The 21,769-nt window shown below is 37.6% G+C and overlaps 2 protein-coding genes across 6 annotated transcripts in view; one reads left to right on the top strand and one right to left on the bottom strand.

Annotated features, from left to right (window-relative positions):
- Positions 1-21,769, top strand: part of LOC134664968 (rho guanine nucleotide exchange factor 15) — a 118,756-nt gene that overhangs the window by 57,241 nt on the left and 39,746 nt on the right. For all 5 annotated transcript variants that reach the window (XM_063521704.1, XM_063521702.1, XM_063521703.1 and 2 more), the window contains 2 exons: positions 7,430-10,161; positions 10,721-10,821. In XM_063521704.1, coding sequence (XP_063377774.1) covers positions 7,466-10,161; positions 10,721-10,821 — 2,797 coding nt within the window. In that variant the 5' untranslated portion in view covers positions 7,430-7,465. The remainder of the gene's footprint in view (positions 1-7,429; positions 10,162-10,720; positions 10,822-21,769) is intronic.
- The window catches only part of LOC134665001 (superoxide dismutase [Cu-Zn]-like), a 276,790-nt gene that overhangs the window by 219,350 nt on the left and 35,671 nt on the right, over positions 1-21,769 (bottom strand). The gene's annotated exons all lie outside the window — the stretch shown is intronic.

Raw genomic sequence — 21,769 nt, 5'->3', positions numbered from 1 at the left:
AATCTGGTCCTGTCCCGTCCTTATCAAGATGGCAACTTTGAATACTGATCGCGTTCATTATAGATTTTGCGACACTAACAAGCTCCACCTGTCTATTCAACATACTAGTTACAACGTATTTATTTGTCTCTCTTCTTCGATTTAAGAGGTATCCTCTTGTTGGTGGAGTATTTTCTATTTCTCCCTCTCGTATGCCATGTCCTTGACCTCTTGATACGAAACGACACCAGCTTTTTCTTTTATTTGGTCTACAAAGGTACCTACGTCTTAGTTGGTTATCTATTTTTGATTGAAGATAATTATTGAATATCTTCGATTATGTATTTATGTTACAACATAATCGACCCAGGAAATACTATTCCACATCTCAGTCTTGTAGTAAACGTTGCAAAAATTTTGAGTTCCTTGTATTAAAATTGTTGTTTTTTGCAGCAAGAGTGGGTAAAATAAATTAATATATACATATTTAAATGTTTTCTCGATGGACATATGTGCGTGATCGCGTCCAATGATTTTATCGTCTAAAAACTTACTTCGGAAACCGCATTGCATTTTGCCTTTGACATGGATGAGAGTGTATTTTCTTTGAGCTACTTTAGCTTGTCAGTAAGTCAAGGTGTATAAATATTCGCACTAACTGACACTTATCGCCGACTCACGACTGTTTGCAGTAATTAGGGTCATTTTCTAAGGTGTATGGTCAAACAGCTTATATTATTGTCATTTGTAATTCCAAACACATGCAGTAGCATACTAAGTGTTCATTCTCTCTCTGCCATAAAGAGTTGTACACAAAAGAAGTATTAGCATATACAAGGTATTATTACTTCTCGTTTTTGTAGGCATAAGTAATTAAGTGGTCAAATGTGAAAGTGCTTTTTTGACATGCATATTAACAATGTTAACCTATATTTAGACTTAGATAATTAGTGTTAGATATGAGCGCCGATAGGCATTTAGCCGGCGGCGGCGCGCCGGTCAAAATCGGTCGGCGGCGGCGGCGAATCGGCGGCGTGGCCTTGAAACACCTTTGATTAATGAAAAAATAAATCAAACCGAAATTTTACCGAAAAAACATGTTTTTGCTGTAGAAAAGTTATAAAATAAGTGCATTTTTCAATTTCAATGATAATTTATTGAATAAACGTACGAAAATAGTTTTATATAGTATAAACACTCGCATAAACGGTATCGCGCTTCATCAGAGCCAGTCATAATCTTGGTGAGGCCGTGGCCGGAAGATCTTTGCGAGGCCCTTATCTTTTGTGCTAACTAAACGTAGCGGATTGACTGTATCATCAGGAAAACGTCTTGTCGATATTCTAAAGAGCCGAAGTGAGGAAAATCAAGCTTTTTCGTTAACCAAATCAACCCAACAAAACCAATTTATGTCTAAAGGTGAGGCTCGAGGCCGAGCTCCACTTAACACCGAAGACCTGATTCCGACGCCTTCCCATGCAAGCATGCGAGGCCAGAGGCTGAGCTGCTGGTATTAAGCATACAGCTTAGAATCGAACGCCAATCGTGAGCTTGGCTGACGGCCGAATGCCTGGAGCGCCGATTGCGGTGCGCTTCTGTGCAAGGCCGAAGATCAAGCTGCAAGAGAGCAGAGCTTAGAACTAGTGGTCCAGTGTAAGCAAGTCCGAAGGCCGATAAAGACCGAGGCCATAATGTTAAAAACTACGAAAGCGCCTTTATCTCCATACAGGCGCTTTCGTGCGAGGCCAAAGCCCGGGCTGCAATGGAGCTAAGATCAGACAAAAACCAATGACCAAACATTTTAAAAGCGAGGCCGAAAGTTGAGCTTCAAACAGAGCCGAAAACTTGGCGATTCAGATAGCGGCATACTTCCATGCGAGCGATGCGAGGCCAAAGATTGAGCTTCGAGAGAGGAAAGTTTGAAATTTCAACAATGGCCAGTTTAAATGAGAGGCGTTTCCGACGCCCTTCCTTTGGACGCGAAAACGCTTAATATCTGATATTAACCGCATTTTATACATTTTAAAAACATTCACCCATGCTTGCAATTTTTAATTTCGCGGCGAATGACGGATTACCTAACCAGCTGGCAAAATTTGTAATTTCGTTGTCCTAAGACTAGTAGTGCGGTTAGCAGACAGAAAAGTTTGAATTTACCTTTGATATTTTTGAATTATATGGACCTCCACCCACAAGATGGATGGACGACCTTGTTAAGGCCGCCGGAAGACGCTGGATGCGGGTCGCTTCCAACCAGTACGAATGGAGGTCCAAGGGGGAGGCCTTTGTTCAGCAGTGGACGTCTTATGGCTGAGATGATGATGATATGGACCTAAACTACCTTTTAAACGTCTATAAGCTATTCAGAGTGGCGCCGTTAAAGATCTAAACTAGATAAAATCTGATTCTGAAAGTAGTTAGTATCTACCAAGGTCACGCCGATGCCACGCCGATAGCGCAGCGTCGGCGGCGGCGGCGCGAAAATTTCGTCGGCGGCGGCGGCGCGCCGGCGCGGCGCTCATATCTAATTAGTGTTGTTATATTTTAGTAGAACACAATCATAGTTATTTTTAGACTATGATAATTATCCAACATTACACTCGTATATTCTTCGTGGTAATCTAACCTTGACACAATAGGGATGTCTCCTGTATTAAAATAAGATCAGAATCAGATAAAAAAAATAGATAGCAGTTATTTTTACACAGACAGATTTTGTAGACAGTTCTAAAAAAGAAACTGATTTGACTCGTAGGAGGATACCCTTTTAAATGTTTGATGCCAACATTATACCTATTCACAATATTTTATTTTAAAAAAATCAATAAATTAATCAGTCTATAAATATGTATGTAGATTGAAGTTCTTACATATCGTAGTGCAGTTTAACTTCTTGATTTTTTAGGGCACGAAATGTAGATGTCTTGTTTTCGTTATTTCTGTAGTTAGTATTCTTAATCTACGCTAATGGTGATCTCTGTCAACCTGAACCATTCGATCATAGACTCAATCATCGCAACCAAATCATTAACCGCTTCAATTAACCCGTTGGATCAATCAAACCCGTGGTTTGATCATCATTATCATCAATTACAACAAATAATGTTCTTCTTTCATCAGTCCAACGGTCAATACCGTTACCGGTACAGTTATGAACTGACCAAGCTTCACTTTACACGTTTAGGGAATTTCTCGGCATTCAGAAATCGCTGTTTGAATTTAGAATGTGGTCTTTGTTGGCCATATGGGTTTGTGTGCCAGTTTGTGGGCTTTCTTCTATTGGTGCGAGTTGTTGAGTTGTTTATCAGCAAAGTTTATGTACTATTGTGCTATTTTTACATTTGCATCACAGTTACTACTTAATATAAAGTGGATATACTAAGGGGAGTCTTTTCAACCTTTAGCCATCATACATTATGAAGTTGGTCACACAACTCGCACAGAATGAATTCAAGATTCAAGGCCTGTGGTGTTTAAAAATTAAAAGTAGATTGTTGGTTTTTTTCTGTGGGGATATATAAATTGTTTCATATAAATATAAATTGTGGTTTAAAGTTAATATTTTCATTGTACACAGTGTACAGTTTTCCTCGCAACAATTTTCGATCTAGCCCTAATATGTTCATGTTTACTCGTACCGTACAGTTTTATTTACTATGAGTTATAATTTGTGTCCGCCTTCCGACTTGCTTTTCGGAAGTTAATTCTTGTTGAGGTTAAACTTGTTAGTTTATGATGCTAATTATATGAGTGTGATACATCAATGTTAAACCTTCATTATGTTGGTAGAGGATTTCCTAGAGTGATTTGGTTACACATATATGTAACAAATGCTGTTTTTTAATTTTTTTTCTTTATTCATACATATTTAGGTATGTGGTCAAAATGAAATCACAAATAAATACAAATAAGCTTCTCTATAACTAACATACGAAGCAGGCGTTCCCAGGTTCGATTCCCGGTAAGGTCATTTATTTGGGTGTTTGTTTACCACGAATATTTGTTCACGAGTTATAGATGTTATATACGTATCTAAGTATGTCTTTATCTTCTATACTTACATATAAGTTATATCGTCGCCTAGTTCCCATATTACAAGGTTTGCTTAGTTTGGTTTGGGGTTAGTTCGATCTGTGGAAGATTAGCCCCTAATTGTCCCCTAATATTTATATATGTAATCCCTTATAAATCTTATAATGGTCGTATTTCTGCCATTATTATGAATGACATAACCAGCTCTTTGGTAGAAAACCACAGTTTTTGGCTATATTTGGCGTGGTAGGTAATGTTGAGAAAGTTTATGATGTTTTTCCATGGCCATTTAGGCCAACCGCACTCACCACAGTCAGATTGGCGTACTCGCACCTACTGTGGCATTTTGTCGCATTCCTAACATCGTAACAATCAAAGAACTTCAAAGAAGTCGGTCGCACCGTGTTACATATTGTATTGTAAGATGTAATGTTATGTTTTGCTTTCTGTCACGTACGGACTTTCTAGAGTTTTGCGTGCGCCTGAAGCGACGGCGCCCATTTCGCGTAATGTTGAGCGGAAATCAGCGCACGCGCATGCCACAGAACAAGAATACGCACACGTGCCGATTCACAGTTGTTACAGTTTATATTTTAACTTGTGTTTAATTTTCTATGTATTTGTACTTTATGGTACACAATAACTAAAGATTATTTACTTACTAAACTATAACCAGACGTAAAAATCGTAATCATCGTAAAGTTTATTGTGCTGCGCTGCTAGTTTGACTTTTGTGACCTAATCAAACGGCAAACCTAATCTTGTGGTGTCAAGTTCAAAATGTTTGTTTATTATGTCGTTGTTTTCATAAACAACGAAAAAATTATACTTAAGTTTTTTTAATGAAACCAATAATTACAAGTTACAACTACGTTTCTATAATTATTTATATTTTTCCATGTTTAATACTAGCTTTCTAGCTACCAGCAGTGGGACACTAGGTTCATGCAAGTAAATAAATATGTATAAACAAATAAGTACTAGCTTTCAATGTACGGCAAGAGGCGTTTCTTTTTATTGAGTGTGCTTTCTGTGTATTGTTACTCTGTGCTCATGCTTTGTTGTGCAACGGTGTTACATTTATAAACACTGGACACATTTGGTACGATATTTGTATAGTAATGTTTATTTTATTTATGTAGTAATATTACGTATCGTTGTGTATAATTTTATTAAAAGGAAACAGAACTCCGGAAAGGTATACCGACTTTACTTTCTTTCTTGTGTAATATAATATAATAAACTTCCGTATTGGAAATATTTATAATTTTTAATATGTATAAGTAATAATCGAATAATACAACATGCAGATTTAGTTCAGAATTTTAATGTAAATTCAAAATAATTATTACAATACAATTCTATCTCTATATTGAATGGTAAAATTGTCACTTTAATATTATTATCCGTCAATTTGAGTTTTTTATTTACTAAGTTTTATGATAAGAGGGTTAGTCGATTAATTTAATTAAAAATTCAAATTTATACTTATTAAAACCAACATGGCCAGTTAATTAACATGTCCACTATGACTATATCCATCATTAAAAAACACCTGACAGTGTCCCAGTGAAAGCAGATCACGACTGACCCCACTTGCACTCTTGCGCATAGATACACGAAGCTACCACGCCACTTACGACCTGAGGGCTGGTGGCATTCTTGGGAAATAGAGCTGTGCCCTGTTTATCAAAAGCTTGTAACTTTGTGATTCAAGTGGAAGTCCCTTTCTAACATAAGCTCTCAAAAAGTGACATCCGCTTGTTTTACAAGTTACAGGCTTTTGATAAATGGGGCCCTGGGATAGTACCATCGCCCACACTGTTAACTGGACATCGGTGGACCTTATGGTTTTTGTAATAAGGTCCACCGATGTACAGTTAGGAGTGTTGCCGTTTGTACTTGTAGATGCTTTCCCGTGGAATTTAGGTTTCGTATCCCCACACTGCGCTTCAATGCCGAAGGGGCCTAAGATAACCAGGGTCAGCTGCATTCAAGGGAAGCCATGTACTGTCAGCTGATGCAACTTGACAGATAGTCAGATGTAATGTAACTACAGTTGAAACTCGTACACAACCATGGAGTGTGTGAGTTTAACCGTCCGTATCCCGTTTTAACCTTATGACAGCCGCAGACATCTGTGGCCGTCATCGGAAAGTCTTGCAACGGACGCCAACGACGTCTGCAGCCGTCAGCTTCGCCAATGCAATAGGGACTTACGCAGGACTCCGTAAAGTTCAATTTCGATTAACTAATGGCGATCGTCTGGCGTCCGGGGTACGGCATATTCCTATGCCGTCTTGCGCTGAAATGGTTAAAGACTGGCTAGATGTAGCACAAAACTGAAACGAACGAAAGGAAAGGGAGGAGGCCTAGAGCCTGATGCAGTGGGGGACACAATGGTATTCATTAATCGTTATAAGAATGTAGTAAGGTGCTGCATAATATTATGCAATAAAATCGAAAGTAATATGACTAGCATTTTTACTGGCAGTTTGATCTAGATTCTAATGTACATTTTACAATACCTATCTAAAAACTACCTATGCCTTGCAGCGTTGTAGACGATTCGATTAGAAAACTCTACTTTTATCTGAGACAAAGCGTTTTTATAGACAAATATTTTACTTTATCACTTGCAAATTCACAACTTCTAGATCTTAACACTGAGTCATGATGAAGTACTTAATGTATTTTAAAGTACTTCTGAAGCGTAGTCAGTTTAAATTATATACTTCGATCGAGCTCCTAAAATTGCAAAAATATTCATAGCGAGCGTTCATTAATAACCAACTCATTTGCTATTTGTGAATAAGTTAATTTCCTGATGTAATAAATCGATCTACACATTTGAAAGTTTATATTAATCAATCCTAGCAATACATAAGATTGAAATGTTATATACGAGTATGGCCATAACATATCGTCATGCAAGAAATTTTCTTTAATGCCTTATTTTATATTATAACGCGCCACAGAATGTATGTATGTGATTGTCATTCAAATAAGCTTGGGTTGGGAGTAATTAAATGCAACTAATAAAATAACACAATAGAGCACAATAAAAGGACTGGAATTTTCCAAATGACAATTTTGCAAGCCCTATAAATACACCAACATAATGTACAACACGGTACAAGAGTACAAGATATATCGTAATCGCAATCTCGTGGGAACGTCAGAGACAATAATACCAGCAATCCCAACGTCAGTCTGTCCGTTACTGTGGAAACTTATCTGCCTAAGAACGCGTACTTTCGCTCGCAATCAACGATCTGTTTCCACACATAAAGTAGGTTTATTGGCGACAGTTATCTTTCAACATTCACATTTTATAATTGTGAGGGATTTTACCTCAATCGACAATAAAATTATTGTATTTCCAACTGTGTTTTAATTTTTATTTTTGTTGTTTCAGATGGCGTAGAAAAGCAGTCGGAGACATCCATCACAAATGTTATTGAACGGTCTAATGGAAGGGGAACCTTTACCCAAGACCAACTTGATACCGTCGATCAAGCTCGAAAAGGGACACAGGACCATCAGTGATTTGATGAACTTCATCCTACCGGACACAAGCATGGCGATAAAGGACAACCAAAAAACTGACAAATGCGTATACTCCGTGCCAGCCCAGCCGCCGATCTCCGAAAGAATGAAGTCCATCAATGACGCAAAGCAGGCGTTCTTAAACTCCACAATAAACTCGCAAACGGTGCCGCCTAAAAAAGGAATCAAGAAAGAAGAGGTTACATTACATTATGCTCAGATTGCAATCACAACAGAAAGCGAGGATTCGAGGAGCACCGGCGGAGGCAAAGACTTCAAGCAAACTGTCAATCAGTTCAAAATGAGGGAAACTGTTCCACCAAAAGACATATCTCCAAAAATCAAAAAACTCATGGAACAACAGCAAAGGAAAGTGAGCTTTAAAATTAAAAACGCTGGGAGCTCTTACCGACGTGCTCCTGTTGCGAAGACGGTAACTATCACAAGCAGCAAAGTTACGGAATTAACAAAGAAGTTTAATGATCTAGTGGTTAATGAACCGATCAGAGGGACGAAAAAACCATTGACTAAAACAATAGATGTGCAAGCAGCCCGATGTTCTGCAAGTAATAGCTCCACACCGTCTTCGACACTTTCAAGTCCGAATATAAAAATAGTAGTGCGTCAACGACGAGGCTCAAAAAAACGAAATAGTAGACGAAGGTGTTCAAGTATGGATTCCATTGACAAACACGTCTCTGATACTTCTTCAGCCAGAATGCGTATAATCCGCTCAAAATCCGATAACACCAAAATACCAAAATCGCCTAAGAAAAGATTAAAATACTCCAATTCTAGTGAACAGAGTGGCTCTGATTCCATAGATGGCTCTCCCAAAAAAACAAGCAGTAAAGATGTCGAACCCCCTAAAGAAAGAAAACCAACGGAAAGCAACGTAGTTAAAAATGTTATTAAGAAATTTGAATGCGAAATCATTGCACAGACCAATTCAACTAATAACACACTAAAAAGACCACCTGCGAAACCCCAAAAACCTTTACCCATGCCTAAAGAGAAACCAAAAGTACCTGAAAAGAAATCAACTTTAGTTTTAACGAAAAATATTGTGGTAAAGGACGGTGTTCCTAAAATAAAGACTATAAAACCGGCTCCTTCGGAACTGCCCCCAAAACCAGTAAACGTGAAAACACCTATCGCTGCTGAAAATCTCAAAAGAAAAGAATCTCTTTATGATAAAAATAAGTATAAAACTAACTACATACATTCCGAAAAACTGCCTTTAAAGATTGTTGAAATAATTCAAGAGGATATCAGCGAGAGTTCTATGCCATCGATTAATCCAGAACCAGAGAGAGTAGCGTCGCCTGATAGTAAAGTGGATGAAAAAGTGCAAGATGTTAATAATAGTATAACTCCTAACGAATCATTTCTTTGGCGGCGGAAAAGTAGCATACTTTGTTCGGATTCTGAAAAATCTGTGTCAGAAAGCCCGTACAGTTTTTATAGCTGCAGTCTTAATGAAACGGCGGAATCATGTCCGGAAGTTTTCATATCTACTGAAGAATCTCCTAATAGTGTAGTAACTATTTCGCAAACAAACGAAGAGACTGGAACTGATCCTACTAATGAGTCTAATTCAGACTTTGAAAGTAACTTAGTTGAGGCTTATAACAAAGAAATTTTAGTCGGATTTACGTCGAAACCTAAAAAAGACGACGTTGTTGAAGACGATTATGAAATCTTAGAACCAAGAGACACTGAAAACGTAGTCATAATACCTGTTAGAACGCTGGATAGAGTTTCAAAAATAAACTGTCCTCTACCTGAAATTCCTAAAGAAGAGCCGGTAGAAAAGAAAAAAGATGTCTCGGGAGAAAATATTTATCAATGCCTTTTAGAAATGAGATCGCATCCTGAAGGAGACGAGAGTAGTTTGCATAGTTACGAGCTGTGCGATTCGCAGTTAGAAGAGAGAACTAGAGGCGATGGAGACAGCGACGACGGTTATGAATACTGCAAGTCACCAATCAAACCCTACTGTGTTACCTCCAGTTCCGGAATACAAATAGCTGAAAATTACCAGCCCTATCAACCTGAAGCTAGCAAAAACTACGAAGTCTCCAAATCTGTGAGCGGCACATCGACCGTCAGCTACGAAAAGATCGGCTCCGACAGAATATACGAGCGAATACCCGCGAGAGCTCCCAAGTCTAAAGAAAGCAGCCCCACGGATAGGAAAAGACATTCCTACGCCTCCGACTACACGACCTATAACGATTCTGAGAACATCTACGATACAATCAAGCACGCTGACGCAAATTCCCTATCGCATTGCTATGAAAGCATCCCGAACAGCCCGAGTATGGTGAAACTGAGAAATAATCTTAGGAAACAATTAGCTTCTACTGTTCATAAGCGGTTGTCGTTCGATAATATGTCCAATATAAGTCAGTCGACGATTTCGAGTGAGCAGAAGACTAATAGTATATACGGGCAGAGATCTGTGCTCAGTTACAATGGTCAGGAAGTCGCTTTTCAAGTACCGAGTAGCGAGACAAGTGTCAGTGACAGGAGCGATCGCAGTGACGACTGGGTCGACGTATCAGACGAGGAGAGAACCGATGAACAGAAGATCATTATGTAAGTACGAGTATTATGCTAGTCAAACTCAAATGTCAAGTTCATAGTCTAACCTTATCAAAATTTGATTTTGTAATGGTCTGCGGGATTATCTCGTTATAATTCAATAGCATCTGGTGGCTTTCAAAGGCAAATGTCGCTTGTTATATGCGGATAAACCTGTCCTATTGTTATACAAAATACCTCGGGATTTCCTGCACCATATTTTCGAATAATCCATATATAATCATACAACACTTTAAAAAGCGTAGTCCCCAAGTCATCTGTCAGATTTATTGAATTATAAAATTACGTCACTGTGCCCCAAAAATATAACACTCATAAGTCAAACACTGTAAACCTGCAATTACTTCGCAAAGAGAAATGTAAACACTCTTATCAGAGCGAGATATACCTGAGCGACCGGCTCAGTACCACAACAGTGCTCGAATTAGGTCTACGTTATTTTAGCACTAGTTACATATGCCAACATTAGAAAAACTCTATCATCAATATTAAAAAGCCTAGCGGAGGGGCTGGTGACCACATATCATTAATACTCAATGAACGTTTATTGCAGTGTGCGAGAGAGAAGTCGCGGAAGAAAGAGTCCAATCAGCTGGTCGCAGAAAGTGCGGCATCAGTGGCAGAAGACGCCTAAAGAGACTGAGAACGGCCAAGGTAAGGTGCATGTTATTTTTAAACACGTATAATTTTTACATCTCACAAACGCTACAAATCAACAGTTTAATCCTAAGTTATGATTGGATATTTAAATCGCTCAGCTGATCCACAGCCTTTTAAAAATTATAAATATGAATACGGTCGTTCGTGAGATGTATTAATTAAGAAACGTTTAAAATGTTCAGAGTAATCGGTATTTGTAGGTAGTGCCCGTTAATATGTACTGCAGTCTGCACGATGTCGGTTTGCAAAACTGTCGTACTGTTTTCATACGCGTAGCGCCATCTGTTAGCATGCTGCCGTACTATGATGTAACTGCGCGCTTACTAATCAATGCATTATTCACGATTACCGCTAGATGGCGTCACGGTAACCAAATGGGATTGCATATTTTACCTGAAGCATTTATCGTAGGGCTAAGTGTAGGATTACTGCAGGTTTTTGATCAACTAGGTCTAGATTCTCGACTCCTTCAGCCACCTGGTACGATTTCACAATGGAATGCTTTTACGGTTTAGACACAAGTTGCACAAGCTTCTGTGACAGGCATCCTACGCTTGCATTGTCGCCGCATATAAATTACTGGAAATTATTCAGTTTCTCAGAACATTTACATGTGATTAAATTTTAGTTGAAAGCTATAAAAATCTAATTAGTGCACTATATACTACTTAGCGCTTTAATGTGGTAATTGTTGTGATGTTTTATGACGCGAACTAATTGTGACTACAATTGGGTTTGGTACCGTATTCTCACCGTATTGCCACGGTTTTATTTAAACTGTAAATAAGCCATTCTTATGCATATGTAGCTACATACTTATTTGAAACGGTTGACCCGACAAGCTGATATAATCGTATGTCCCGTTCCATCATACCAATACATCGGAAGGGGACAAACGATTATTATCGGCTTGTCAACTTTACTAACCGTTTATGAATAAGGGGGTAAGAGCACGTCGCACTAGGCACGCCTGTATCGCGGGGACCAATAACAGTTTGTAAAAAAGAGTGTTATAACGACCGGCCGTTTTACGTTTTCTTTTTGAAGTTTACGGCTTTGTAACCCTAGTTGTATTTATATTTACTTACTTACGCAAAATATTTGAACCATCTGTATAAGTACCAAAATAATAACTTACTCGTATTATCATTAAATTTTTCTAAAATCGGCTTAGGTAAGTAGTAAGTACTATTTCGAAGTCTGTCTGTCGCAACAAGTTCAGGGCCCGCCGTGGGCGCCGCTAATTGTTGCCGGATTCCTGCGCGCGCGCACCACAGACACACAACGCAACGCATTGTGCAAATCTACATAGACTTACTATGAACAACGACGAGTCCGAATTAATATAGTTGACGAAATATGCACCGATCACTCAAACAACTTGTATGGCGAATTTCTCGATGTGAAACTAAAGACTGTAACATTATGACATAATTAGAGACCTCCCATGAATCCCATGAGATTGGACTTTAGTTATGAAGCAGTAAGTTCAAATTATAGATAGTGATATTTAGAAATGTCCAAGAGTGTACAAGTATTTACCTACCTACTATAAAAATATACAGACATTATTGGATAGGTGTTCATTAAATAGCTGGGTGCCATTTAATTACTATTAACAACATTTGCTTTTTTGTGTTTGCTGCACGAATTTGAAAGGTTGTTTTTTTACATTTTCTAGCAAATAGAACTCACTCGTAGCAAAAAATCTTGTATAAGAAAGGACTAGCTGCATTGACCGCTGTGTCACGCCTACAAACATTACAAGTGGCGATCCACATTGCAATTGTTTCGTTTGCCTACACGCATTTAGGAAGGAAGCAAATATCAAATGCTTTGTTTTAACTCTATGAAAGTTTCTGCGATAACTACGAAGATTGTTACAGGTAGGATTTAGATCACGATATATAATTATAGTACGTAACTATGTATAATTATACTGATTGAACAAAAAGAGTGCTCACCGAGGACTCCTTTTATTTTCATTTTTTTTTTCCATTTTGGATTCATTCTGAACATAGCTTTGTAAATCTGGATGAAGTGGGGAAAGGATCAGAGAGAGACGTCAGTTAAATACGACATTATAATATCTGACGGGACGGGGTAGATCGGATACAATCCCCACTTTCGCATTTCTAACATTAGTTGGTACTGACGCCCACACTGTCAGCTATACATCGATGGACCTTATTCCTTTTGTAATAAAGTCCACCGATGTACAGTTAGCAGTGTTGCTGTGATATCTACTTAATCGAAAGGTTGGTGAAATGTGCCTGTAATAACTCTTCTAATCTCCCCTCAGAATGCTGTTGATAACTTTGGCTGAACTATCGATCTGATAGCCGCTGACCCACTTCGATATACCAGGCCCACATAACTCCGTCGCACATTCTTGTTCGGAAACAACAGTAATATGTTTGTTTTAACGGAAAGTGTAATAAAACCGTGAGAAATATGTTTAAATTAGCAAGGAGACAGTTTTGTTAGTCTCTTTAACTTAAACGTTTAAATAATTAAGTGCTCGTGTAAACTGCAACTAAATACGAGTACGTATGTGTACATGTTTGTTTTGTAACTTTGGTCGAATTATAAACGGACGTAGTTTAGCAAAAAGGATCCATGCTCAAAATTTGGCATTGGAATTAACTGACGACTTATATTTAAGACAGAAATAAAAAAAAATTGTGGGTTATCCAACCATTTTTCTCTGAATGATGTCCAAAGTAGTTTGTGTGTTTTTAGGGATAGGGATAGCAAAAAGGTGTTGGCTGATATTAAGTATCGGGCATGGGTATCCAATTGATTTTTAACCATAATAGTATACATATTTTATAGCCTATACATATATTACTTACTTTACTATTAATTCAAATTATTAATTCAAATTCAAGGCTTAAAAACTGTACAACGTACCTAGAGCAAAAGTAAAAATAAAAATAGACAAGTACAGTCAGCAGCAGACGTTGCTAAACGGACGAGATGTTCAAAATGATCTTGACGCGACTTTATTATTAAGAGAATAAGAGCGTCGATATTAAACTTTGAGACATATTTTAAATTGTTTATACGACAACGGTTTCACTCACTTGAATTTTAAAACAATTTTTTGAATTTTCTAAGCGACTAAAAATTCAAGTGAGTGAAACCGTTGTCGTATAAACAATTTAGAATAAGAGCGTGTTAAGGTAATTTTGAACAGCTTAGCATCCTCTGCTGCTGACTGTACCTGTAGATTTATTTATTATTTTCTATATTACAAAAGTTTGTATTTATTTACGATATAGGATGTCGTGCTGTGTAGAGCATTTGTCGTCCACGTAATAAGATATCTTTGGCAATAAACCGTACATAAAAGTGTCGATGGTTAATTACAGCAGCAACTTTTTCAATTAAACCTACTGCTCTACTAAAAGTTCCTCATAAAATACATATGACTGCTTAAAGGAAAACCCAACCGCAAGTACACAAACATGTAATTAATGTTTCATTGGTATGCAAGGAAGCGAAGAGCATATAGTTTACCGACGAAAGTAAAAGCAAAAAGCAATAAAGAGTTGTTATTACACACGTACGCTCTTTATGTCCATTTACTACACACACATGTATGCGTAAATTACGTATCTTGCATATGCATATATTATACGCTGTGAGGACATATGCAAACATCTTCCTGATTGTGTACACCTTCCTTATCTTTTACTGTCATATGATTGTTTTTAATTAATAATTAAAGATAATTAATCGATTTTATTAAACCTTACACTTGATTTATTATACACACAACTATTTCATCGTCATTATTCTTAAGAGCCTAGCTCCTGTCGGTGGAGTAATTGCCTTTCAAGCAATTCTCTGCCACTGTTTTGAGCTCCTGATACGTCACTACATTGATTTTCTCTTTGGCCTGGTCAATATATGCACGTCTCGGTCTTCCTCTGCCTCTCTATTGTTCTATTCTGTCTTCAATTATAGACTTTATGTAAGTATCGTGACGTATCAGGTGCCCCAACATGTTTCCCCTTCTGTTTTCAATTGTTCTTAGCAGAGGTCTCTTCTCACCTACCAAATTTAATACTTCCATATTTATTTTCCTCTCTTTCCAGCGTATACCTTCCATTCGTCTCCATGTCTACATTTCAAAAGCGCTCAATCTGTCTCTATCACGCTGGGTTAATGTCCACGTCTCGTTTTTAGTTTGTTACATTTTGAAACACAAGCACCTATAGAAATGGTGTATTTCAAATAAGGTAGTCAGCAGTCCGCTATCCCACACTAATCTCCATTGCCAAACCTCACAAATTATAACCACGAAACATCGGTATCAGACTCCAAATGTAGCATTCAGTAAATTAATTAGGGTCCATTGTAGCTAATTAGGTATTAAGACAATAGCAGCATTATGAACATTAGCGATTGTGCAGCGCTAGTGGAGTGGACTTCCTTATTGGGCTGAAGACGCGGGCACTCGCGCATTAAATGGGTTAACAATTGTGCTTAAACAAATTACGCATGGCACAGCACAGTCAGCAGCAGAAGTTGCTAAGCGGGCTAGGTGTTCAAAATGATCTTGACGCGACTTTATTGTTAAGAGAATAAGAGCGTGTCAAGATGATTTTGAACACCTCGCCCGCTTAGCAACTTCTGCTGCTGACTGTACAGAGAGTAACAGATGAGTATGAAAGAGCTGCTTAAAATTATCTCTTGTTTTAGGGAATAGATAATGAGTTCTTCATAAGTACGTGTAAGTAAATATATCTGCTGTTCTCTCATCGTGAGACAAATGTGGTAGCAATAGTTGTAGGCCTTATTATGTTCGAATAGTAAGTTATGGGTGTGTATGTCAATGCCCTATTTTCACTTTCCTTTGTTTAAACCCACTGAAGTGTGTCAGAATTATGAAGATAACTTTAAAATTTAATATGATGTAGACATGATACTAATGGCATATTGTGGTTCCAGTAACACTGTCAGTTATTTGCGCGCGCTTCTTTGTTCTTCTTCTCCGTCAAATTACTCTTGGCCTTGGCAGAGCAGTCGTGGTCACGTTGAACGACGAACGATACTATACGTCAGTTCTCCCTGGCAGATGCTTCTCTGGCACATGTGTTAAGTGGGGTATTGGTAAGGGCTTTTATCTGATCCGTCCAACGCATTGGGGAATGTCCTCTTGATCTACAGCCATTGACCCGTCTCTGGACAACAAGTCTCCCCATGGCCCGCTCTCCACGTCGCGTCATATGTCCGTAAGTATCTGAGGATACGCGCTCTGACCGTAGCTGAGAGCCTCTCTTTCACGTTGAGTTCTTCAAGTATGGAGACTTTGTACAAACATTACAAGTAGCGATCCACGTCGCCATTGCAATTGTTTTGTGTAGGTAAACACGCATTTAGGAAGGAAGCAAACATCAAATGCTTTGTTTTAACTCGATGAAAGTTTCTGCGACAACTACGATAAGATTTAGGAGATCACGATATATAATTACTACAGATAAGATTTAGGAGATCACGATATATAATTATAGTAACTGTAATTATACTAATTAAACAAAAAGAGTGCTCACCGAGGATTCCTTTTATTTTCGTATTTTTTTCCATTTGCTTTCGGTGTTGTTGTTGCTTCTTTGTTAGCTATTAGGTAAGTTTACCGCCCTGCTGTCGTGTAGAGCGAGAGAGGACAAATTGTATAATTCTAAATATTGAAAAAACTTGTACGTAGCTGGAACTGTGGTATTGCTAAACTTTTACATCATCCCAGGCAATATAAAACCTTATGCCAATGCCGGAAATAATTCACATCAAATGTTGTCAGTAGCTATACATACATGTCAGGTATTTGCTCTTGAAAATCAATTGCATTTGGTCATATAGGTCTCGGTCGCGGCTTTCGAATTGATGTTTCTACGCTAAATTGACGAGAAAAAATGCTCCAATCATTCTCGGTCGAATGGAATGTCAACAAACTGGCTGTGATGTGACACAAAAAGCACACTTAAATGACCAATGTTACACCTTATTTCGTAGCAGTAAGACTTATCTACAAATAGTCGAACTGTAACTACGAGAGAATGTTTGAGGCATTCGTGGATTCCGTTTTGTTACGTATCAATTTGTTTAAGTGAACACTTGAGTTTTGAAACCTAAAGACGTTGCAGTAAAGGCTACTTGAAAATGTGTTCTTTGGAACTAATCAAGGTCGAGATAGAGGGTGGGATGGAAAATAAATTGAAATTTAATTTGTTTGTTTTGACATGCGAATTCCGAACTACATTCTAATAAGACAAATAAAGATTGTTATCTGTGACTAACATAAGTAATAGAAATCCTACTCAACCATTTACTAATATGTGGATTGTGGACTGTGCAGGTCTGACAATACTATAAAAATACTATTCCTTTGTGGGTAATAGAACAATGGACATGGAATTCAAATATATAAATGTTAAACAACGGGTGATCTAAGAACTCAAGAGTGAATCATTAGATAATAAATATTTTAAGTAAGTACGTAAGTACGTGAGGTCAAAGAATTTAATTTCTGTTTCTGACCCATTTTGTATCAATCAATCAATAATTATGAGAGTCGCTAGAGACCTCATACTAATGTCACACACTTTGACAATGTACAAAATGGGCAAGAAATTAAATTCTTCGACTGTACAGCTAGTACGATTAAAGCTTTTAAAAACATCATAAATAGTCTTTAATCTTTATCTTTATGGATCTTCAAAGACGATCATTAACGCTAAGAATGGATCTTAGGCCCCGCATAGTTTTAACCCTTTATAAGGCAGAGGCGATATATCGACCACATACGCTCAATCAGAAATTCAACCATACTGTTTTAATAATAGGGCTCAAAATCGTTTGCATTAATTGAATATTCAACTTGCTTTTAAAATAGATTTTTGAAATGTAGGCTTCTGATAGCTGCAACAAATTCTGCGATAGCACGTCCCTGTCAACGGGCCTTATAAAGGGTTAAAATACCTAGTCTTCGATTAATCCAAGATGACCTATACAATTAATTCCACATCTAACTTGTCTTGCCATTTCGATAGACGGTCACAAATGTAATAATTATCTTCTAATGATATCATTACTATTTGTGACTCATTTCATGCTCTATTCGCCATGTTTAGAACAGATTTAATAAATCACTTTGACTATCAATTCTTGATGTCAAATTGTACTAGACTGGCCTCGACAGAATCATATTTTATATTCAATGCCAAAATATAACATTGCTCTGAATAAAAATGGAGTATCCACCTTTAACTTCAGTGCAAACTAAAGCACTAAGTGAACATAAATAGACTTGTTATAAGTAGTAAGGCTTATGAACGGTTACTACTTCTGTCTTCGTAAGTACATTGTTACTGCCTTCCTAAATCTATAAGTTTGCCTTCGTGTCATTATGCACTAGTTCAGTCTTCCGGATCGGTTCGGTAGGAAAACATTACCATCAGGACTGGTTCCTAGTTTTCTGGTGAAAGTTCTGTTTCCTCTTTCAAATAGTTCGGTCTTGCATGATGGCATATTTGGTCAAGCGAATTTACCTGGTCTGTTTTTCCGAGCAAATACGTAGTTTTACCACTTTTACACAAATTATCACGCTTGTTAACTTTCATAAATACTAGTCCAATTCGGGTGTGGTAACGTAACCAAGTATGATATTTGATGTGTCATGGCATGGCATTGAAATTAAAAGGATTGTGAACCTCTCGCTTGGCAGAGGTCCAAAGTGAATAATTTGGGCTGGGTTTTATCAAGGTCCATATGTAAAAAGTGCTGGTAGTTAAAATGTTCTCACGTATTATTAATTGACCGTTCAGAAATCTATCCCGCCTCAAAACCTTGTATGCCTGGATTTAAATGTATTTGAAGATAAAAGTTCAACATGTATATTAGGTAAAAGGCTAGATGAAGTTATTTATCTGTAAATTGCGTCAGTATTAACATCGTTTATGCAAATCGAGTATTGAAACGATATCTAAAGATTCTAAAGTCCCAGAACAAAAGAATTCCTTGCCAACTATTGTGATTAAGGTATAATGCGCGAATATCTTCTCACGGCGTGGAGCCTATATCGCTCAACCTTGACCGAAAAGTTATGGTCTTTACTGCAATACTGAACGTGCCCAGTGAAACGAGATCTCTTGCCTAAGACTAATCGGGTTTGGCAATGACACCTCGAAGAGGTCATCTTACCCTGGAGACTACGTATCTACACGATGACTCGAGTTTCATGGCGATATGCGTTTTAGAAGATAATGTGTGTTCCATTGGAATAAATTGAGCAGTTATCTGACAGTTTGTAAAAGATTGTAATGACATTGAATAGAGGTACAGTCAGCAGCAGATATACCTGAGCGGGCAAGGTGTCCAAGAAAACATATACACTTCAATCGTCACAAAAATAAGGACATCTAAGATGTCATTTTCACGTAGGCTTTCAGTTCGTCACAGATACCTTAACTTCTGAGTTTTTCTTTAACACATACATCCTTATTTAATCACAATGACAATAACGGTTAAAAAGTCAGTGGTAACTAAGCAATCAAATTCAAGCTGCTGTCATTAATACCTACACGCACTGCCAATCACGTACGTCAGCAGCCAGGGTGCCACCAGTTGCTAAGCAGTTGTTATTTCAATGGTAACTAAGCATCAACATTTTATCTGTTTAACTTTAAAATAAATACTGTAGCACTACGAATTGACACCTCCTTTCTTAAAGAAGTATTTTATCGTTAAGTGTCAAACTTATTCAATAAATAAGTAGGTTCTACTAGAATGATCGTTTTTTTTTAACTGTCATATGCGGCTGTTCTTCCAAACCGTTGATCATATTATATACCTATGTTAATATATTTATTTAGCCCACTTATTGTACTAAAATATACTATACAGGATGGCCCATTTAGATCGGCCAGTATGGGAAAATCTGATACTATAAGATATACACCGATCTCTTCTTAGGAATCATGTCATCGATTTTAGTAACACGAAAAACTGCATTCATACATTAAAAAAAATGTGTACTCAGCTCGGGAATCGAACCCCGAACGTTTTGAAAAATAAAACTAAGACTATTTCTATTTAGATATCGATTGTGTAGGTCTTAAGCAATAAATGTTACTATGAAACATGATGTCTGAAATTAATAAAATGCATTGTTTTCATATCCTTTAATTTAATTTAGTCAGTTTTCGAAGAGACCAGCAATTTTAGGGTTCCGTACCCAAAGGGTAAAACGGGACCCTATTACTAAGACACTGCTGTCCGTCCGTCTGTCCATCCATCCGTCCGTCCGTCCGTCTGTCACCAGGCTGTATCTCAGGAACCGTGATAGCTAGACAGTTGAAATTCTCACAAATTATGTATTTCTGTTGCCGCTATAATAAGTAACAAGAAATACTAAAAACAGAATAAAATAAAGATTTAAGTGGGGCTCCCATACAACAAACGTGATTTTTGAGTAGTAAATATCAAATGGCATTCCGCACAGGAGTAATCTAAGTAACGCCCACTGCGGGTTCAAACCTACAACGTCCTGATAGAAAGTCGTACATACCTACGCTACATGTGACATTATCTTCAAAAATTATATAAACTAATGCGAAATTAACATAAAACCAGAAGACACAAATTAATAATAGAAATGAAACCCAAAAAAAAATCAAAAAGCTGTATAATCTCTAGGTGCGTACGACTGAGATTTGAACCCGCGGTCTCTGTTTTGAAAAGCAAACGCCTGTTACTGAGACCACGACGTGCCTTGACAATTGGCTCTAAATTCGGCTTCAGTTAGCTTTTGCTATGTGTCATTCGTCTTGACGATTCTGTTAAAAGAAATAGTTTGCAGTAAGTTGACCGAGAGGCTCCTGTCAAATGCTTGAAGGACAAAACGTGAGATAGATGTATGTGATGACAAGACTGTACTGCTTTCGATGATTGTCAAAACGCAAACCTGAAATTAGCATGGCTATCTTTTAATCAATATTCGACCATACTTGTATGCTTTAAAGTCTATTTTTCCATATTGTTCAGATATATTTGACACGTTGACCGCTTAGATACCATTGGTTTTTTGACAGCTAAGGTATCAATGACTTGTTGTAAGTGTAGAAATTAATGAATAGCGACTGTTAACATATTTGTGACACGTTGAGCGCTCACAAGTAAATACTACCATGACAGTCAACAACTTTTTGACAGTTTAAACGTTTACCTCTCTTTGAGCACCCAGAGTGTATAGCGACTTCTGCTGCTGACTGTACAGCCTCGCATATACACTAATGACATAACAAGTTGTAAATCGTTTAACCAAGCGGTCAAGCAGGAAGAATTGATCGACTAGATCTAATTGATAACGTATACATGACACTTTAGGTCTTTTTATCACATAAGATAGTTCGTTTAACACATAAATTGGCGAAGACAATACGCCACATGAAATTGTCCCCACAACACACAATGTAGCAGCAAAAACTGCTGAGCGACTTGATCGCGGGAAACTGTATCAGATCTCTCGAAGGAAAAAGCCAATTCCAATAATCACTTAATGCAATCCGTGCACGACACTTTTCAAATCAACAGATAGGTAAATTTCCATTTGAAAACAATTAAAGAGAAACCTGTTTCAAAGACACAACGAAATTTGTCCAACGATTACAAATGTCTAGTTAAATACAGCTGAATTATAATTTATGACTTTCGCTAAGCAATTCGCGACTAAATATATAATGGTGAGAAACGTTTTAGAACCTGATAACAATGGACCGATTACGTCAACACAGCGCCTGGACCCAGGCTGCCGTGTGCAACTTTACACATACCTGCCGTATGATTAACCTGCCAGACAGTACGTTTATCAAACTTTTACGAGGAGATTGTCACGTTTAAATAACCTTCGACACAACTGGCGTCGAACACAACTGCC

The sequence above is a fragment of the Cydia fagiglandana genome, chromosome 6 (assembly GCF_963556715.1).
Source record: "Cydia fagiglandana chromosome 6, ilCydFagi1.1, whole genome shotgun sequence".
Taxonomy (NCBI): Eukaryota; Metazoa; Arthropoda; class Insecta; order Lepidoptera; family Tortricidae; genus Cydia; species Cydia fagiglandana.
The sequence above is the reverse complement of the archived record's forward strand: the minus strand, read 5'-3'. Positions and strand labels throughout refer to the sequence as shown.